General features: G+C 39.6%; 1 protein-coding gene across 1 annotated transcript; it reads left to right on the top strand.

Moving 5' to 3' along the window:
* Window positions 1–673: 673 nt before the first annotated feature.
* Window positions 674–4,799, top strand: LOC306699209 (high choriolytic enzyme 1-like). The gene is made up of 8 exons (XM_079163751.1): window positions 674–777; window positions 1,582–1,627; window positions 1,959–2,111; window positions 2,821–2,938; window positions 3,291–3,469; window positions 4,182–4,263; window positions 4,528–4,657; window positions 4,740–4,799. The coding sequence occupies exons 1-7, from the start codon at window positions 703–705 to the stop codon at window positions 4,652–4,654; spliced, it is 780 nt and encodes a 259-aa protein (XP_079019877.1). The 5' UTR covers window positions 674–702; the 3' UTR covers window positions 4,655–4,657; window positions 4,740–4,799.
* Window positions 4,800–5,642: the final 843 nt, after the last annotated feature.

The following is a 5,642-nucleotide window of genomic DNA, read 5'->3' on the forward strand; positions in this document are numbered from 1 at the left end:
TCAAAATAAAAAGGGGTTCAGGCCAAACCGGGCGGAGGGGTCTCCTGCAGCCTGCATGTGAGCCACGTGTTGCATTTGCAACACAGACCAAAGATGTTGTTGTTGTTGTTGCTGATAGGGTGTTCGATGTTTGCATGAATAACACGCTAGAAACGGGCTAGATATACACTAACGGCAGTCCACAAACCAATGGGTGACGTCACAACAGTCTACGTCCACTCCTTATACAGTATAGTAGGTAATAGAGCAAGGGCCTTTATATGGAAGCTAATCTATTTCCTATTCTATTCTATTCAGAAGTGACCTCCTGTATTTTACAGTTAATGGGAATTAAAAAACGAAAGAAAAACAGTTTATGGGAATTAAAAAACGAAAGAAAAACAGTTAATGGGAATTAAAAAACGAAAGAAAAACAGACTCACTGATGTGTTTTATCGCTCGTCTAATCAGCTGCACTCGGGCCGACAGACTCACGAGGTCACATTACATTTTTTTCCGACCACGAGCATATTTTATGTATCTCAGGTTGGGTGGGAATCGGCCGCATGTTTTCAAGGCAATGTGCATCTTATCACTGAGTGAAGCTGTTTGTTTTCTCAGCTGATATAGATATGGATACATATATATATATATATATATGTATATAAGCAGCGGCTGCAGCAGGATCCAGGTTTTAACACTGTCCATCTGCAGGCTGATGACATGGCTTTCTTCAAGTGCACCCTCGGTCTCCTCGCCCTCCTCGTGCTCTCTGACTGCTCCTGGGCTGAAGACAAGGTGAGGTTATTTTCAACATCTGTCTGCAAAGATTAAATGTGTTATTTATAGGTGAACTGCTCACACACATACACACATATATATATTTATATATATATATATATATATATATATATATATATGGAATCAGCTGCAATATTGATGTTTTTCTTCTTTACTTCAATAATAACTATTTTAACAGAGATTCAAAAACAGTACAATTCAGACACCAAATGTTTTATTTACATAGTTTAGAAATAGTTTTGGTCCCAAAAAGAAGAAGAATGAAATGATTCAAACTTTTATTTAATGGGTCTCCACAGTGTTACTGTTGAGCCTCGGTCATGATTGAACTCTAAATATTGAGTTAGTTTCTCTGATTGAAGAGGTTTAAACTGGGATTAGTTGATCTGATATTCCAGTAGAGATAACTAGACTAACCTTCTGTTTTTTATTGTGTAGCTTAAAGAAGAGCTTTGATGAAGCAGCACGTTGTCTGTTTATTCCAGCTTCTTCCGGGCTGCTTCTATTGTGAAACAGACTGAAACAAGAAGCTCTTTGTGGGGAAGTCTTTGATGCTTTTAGTTTCTGGTGGTTCTTCTCTTCTTATTCAGCGGTTCCTTGGAGGGAACTTTCTCTCTCGGTGGTCAGTCTGCTAAATCTTTGTACAGCGTTCTGTTCTCCATGAACTAAACTAAATAACATCTCAAATAACTTTCAAACTCGTCAAGCTTCTGTGGCAGCAGATATGAACCGTGTTGCATGTAAACATTTAACCTTTCAGTTGAGTCCTTACTAATAAGCGACGTCTTGTCCCTGATCCAGGATCTGTCTGTCTCTGAGCTCCTGTGGAGGGCCAACAAGGATGTTGGTAAGACAACATGCACATTTACTTATTGTTTTTTCTTTCTTGAGTCTTAAGTAAAAGTTGCTGGGAGGTTGATAGCAATACGTTCCCAGAATGCATTGAAAGTCTTCAATAACGTACCACAACCAATAAGCAGAGCAGAGTGGAGTTTGCTGTGGATATTCAGGCTCCAGGATAAAGAGTCTAAAGTCGTACATATTGTACTGACAGGCAACATTTTTATCCACAATTAGTACTTTTACTTTAAGTACATTTTTCTAGTAATATTGAGCTAAACACTAATTCCACCAGCGGTCAGACCACTGATGGACCCTTTCACGTCCTCCTCCTACAGTGCACACAGAGGTGGAGCCCTTCGTCATGGATGACGTTGCTTATGACAATGAAAGTGAGAGAAACGCTGATCCCTGCACCTCCGGCAGCTGCATGTGGGCAAAGTCCGCCGATGGAAAAGTGTACGTGCCTTATGTCATCGCCACACATTACTGTAAGTAACTGAATCATTAAGTGGGGTGTAATGTCTTTACATTTTAAAATACAATCTACTATATTTGACTTTTATTATGATATTCACTATTTAAAAAGCTCGACATCTGATGAATGAAAATCTATGTTATAGTTTTTTCTCTACAAAACAATTACAATTTAGAAGAAGGGATCAATCTTTCTAATTTATTTATTCAATTGGTTGAAGAAAATGCAAGATCAATTTTAAGCATCGTTGCGTTCTGGAGTGTGTAACCTGAAACATCTCAAGGTGAGCTGCAGTCTGAGCGTTGCAGCTAGGGGGCGCTATAGCATGAAACAACCAGGCGGCAACCTCCGGTTCTGATGAGTGCAGCCAATGCCTTAAACGTAATCTGCATTCTCTCTAATGTCCACCAGGGGGCGACTCCTCTGGTTGTATAGAAGTCTATGAGAAAATGACTCTACTTCTCTCTTGATTTATTCCCTCAGTAAACATTGTAAACATGAGTTTATGGTCTCAATCTCTAGTTTCAAGTCTTCTTCAATACAGCATGATGTTCATTTAGTAAATGATGGTCCATTTAGAGTCAAACAGACCATAAAGCAGGGGATGCTTTAGGGCGGGGCTACTGTGAACAAACAACGTATTAAATCATTTAATCTGGAATCTGGCTTGTTTAAGACAGATATGTGTGAGTATATGAAAGTATTTTCTCGTGTCTTGTCAGCTTCTCGTGAGCGCTCCCTCATCGAGCGCGGGCTGCTGTCCTTCCACGACGTCTCCTGCATTCGCTTCGTCCAGCGCACCGGCCAGAGAGGCTACCTGAGCATCCAGTCCAGCAACGGGTAACAAACTGTTTGTGTGTAAAGCGCATTGCAGCCTTTTAACTCAGGTAGATGCATCATTTAATGCAAAGTGATGGATGTCAAATAGCATCAGCTGTCACCGCTAAAATGTTTGATTCCAATCCCCATCACAGTGGTTTTCGTCTTCAGAGGAGTAAAAAAAAATCTTGCTTCAATTATTACCAACGTACGACAATATCAGTGGAGAATCTTCTTACATTGAGATGAATAAAGTCCAAAAATGAAACGAAGAAGGAAACCAAATAGTCGCCAAAAGAATCACCTTTACAGCTCTTTAAATCTTATAACTGAGCCATGCTGCTTCACTTTTTATCCGTTTGTTTGCGTGCAGCTGTTACTCCTACGTCGGCCGCCGTGGTTATCCCCAGACGGTGTCTCTGGACCGTCAGGGCTGCCTCTACCACAGCACCGTCCAGCACGAGCTGCTCCACGCCCTCGGCTTCAACCACGAACAGTGCCGCTCCGACAGGGACCAGCACATCCGGATCCTGTGGGAGAACATCCAGTCCGGTCTGTAACATTAAGACGACCATTATGTTACACTAATACTCCATTTTCTTTGTAGGTAAACTGCTAATTTAAACAGATTATTTGATCTGAAATATGAGAAAGAAAAGCATTAAATCTTGACACCAGAGAGTCTGAAAGCAACACGTTAAGCAACTGATTAATCACAATTATTCTTTGCAGCATCACAAACATAATCTCATAATTAATAAAGAAACTAACAAGGGTCAGAAAAGAAGAAGAAGAAAACATTTAGATGTTTGAACTTTTGATCATCATCCATTTCACACCAATAAAACGGTTACAGAAGAGGGAAAGTGAAGCTTGTTAGCTTAGCGCGGTCGCTAACGGGAGGGTAAGTTCACGCAGTTTATTTAAAGACGTGTTTGTACCGTCGACTCCTGTCTCATAGCTGTCTGTAAACCACGTCTCTGTTCGGGAGGAGGTTAAATAAAACTGACACAGAGCTCCTCCATTATCCGTCTGCTCCAAAGGTCATCGCCATCAAGGCGTCTTGCTATTGGTCAACGCCGAGAATTAGAAACCATGCGACTCCACTAATCGCAACAATTCCACGAGAATTAATTGGAATCGCACCAACTTATTGTCGGTTCAAATCAGCCATTTGATCTTTTACCCAAATACTAACGCAAAACTAGACCATCTGAAGGTTTTCTGTCTTTTCTGACCCTTGTTCTGGTTTTTGTCCGCTCAGGTTGGGAGTACGCCTTCGACAAGATCAACACGCTGAACCTGAACACCCCGTACGACTACAACTCTGTCATGCAGTACCACAGGTTGTCAATGATTTTAGGATTGTTTGTACAATGAACTTTGTGTCCTCGTTTTTTTAAAGTACCTTTTACTAAGGGACTGTAAAATATTGACTTAGAGAGGGAATCTTATTTTTCATTTTATTTTGAAAATGCAAGACCCCCAATATCTCAAAATATTCTTATATTCACATAACAAATTGGTAAATAATATTTTTTTTAAAGAAAGCTACACAGTATAAAAAAAGTCCTTATGATGAAAAATAATTCAACTCTTAATAACTCCAGGTATGCCTTCTCCGGGAACAATAAGCCCACTATGGTTCCCATCCCCAACGCCAACGTGGAATTCGGCACGGCCAACCAGATGAGCAAGAACGACATCAGCAGACTGAACAAGCTGTACAAATGTTAAACAGTAAGAAAACACACGCCGAGTTTCTACAAGCGCTGCACTTCAGCTGCCGTAAGAGTTTAACCGGCTTCTGTTTTACCAACAGGTGATGAGAGCAACCCTGACAACGTGGTGCCGATTCAGAGCCTCAACAGCAGACTTTAAGACGATCAGAGACGCTGTGTCGGCAATAAACCTTCACACATTGAAGCCTTGTTTGTAGTTTGAGCACTTTTGTACTTTGCCAAATGTTATGAAGTTTGTGTGACGAAAAAAGCTGCAGAATTTTTATCTATTACCAGACATCAATAGTAGTTACTCCTTAAAGTGGTGGAAGAAGTAGATATTTTACCAAAGTAAGAGTAGTAGTACATTAGTAGAAATACTAGAAAGTAAAAGTCCTGCATTCAAAGAATCACTGAATGAAGTGAAAAAGGTTTCGCTTTAAAACAGAACAGACTTAAAGTAACGACAGAAAAAGTTCTCATTATGCAGAGTGGCTCATCTTAGAATAACATACATTATATCACTGAATAATAATCATTAATGTGTTCATCACTTTAATGTTGCAGCTGGTAAAAGTGGTGCTCATTTGAACAGCTTAGTGTTCTGCTGAGTGGCTCAGTCCAGGAAACATCTCTGAATAAAAATCTGAATAAAAGATTACTAAAGCGGTCAAAATATATGTCGTGGACTGAAAAGCAGAACTTTTACCTCCAAAATGTAGTAGAGTAGAAAGTAAAGTGCAAGTACCTCAAAACTGTACATCAGTATAGTACTTGAGTAAATGTACCTTCCAACACTGCTACAGTTCAGCCTGAAATGCCAAACATGCATCATATTTTCTTTATCATGAAATTGTAAGAATTTTTTTTTTTGACTGACTGTTGGTTGCAGCGCAGGAGAGCAGCAGGTTAAACCACTAGTTTAATCTTTAATAATGCAGATATAAAAATGATTTTTATAATAAATGTGAAATCTTAAGCTACAAATAACTATCTGTGAAATA

This window comes from Pholis gunnellus (assembly GCF_910591455.1).
Source record: "Pholis gunnellus genome assembly, chromosome: 7".
Classification (NCBI taxonomy): Eukaryota; Metazoa; Chordata; class Actinopteri; order Perciformes; family Pholidae; genus Pholis; species Pholis gunnellus.

What these genes read in the sequence shown, in the direction of transcription:
- LOC306699209 (XM_079163751.1), top strand. Translation starts at nt 703, where the DNA reads ATGGCTTTCTTCAAGTGCACCCTCGGTCTCCTCGCCCTCCTCGTGCTC. An exon ending in GCTCCTGGGCTGAAGACAAG is followed by an intron (nt 778 to 1,581) that starts GTGAGGTTATTT and finishes TCCCTGATCCAG; the next exon opens with GATCTGTCTGTCTCTGAGCT. An exon ending in TGTCATCGCCACACATTACT is followed by an intron (nt 2,112 to 2,820) that starts GTAAGTAACTGA and finishes GTGTCTTGTCAG; the next exon opens with CTTCTCGTGAGCGCTCCCTC.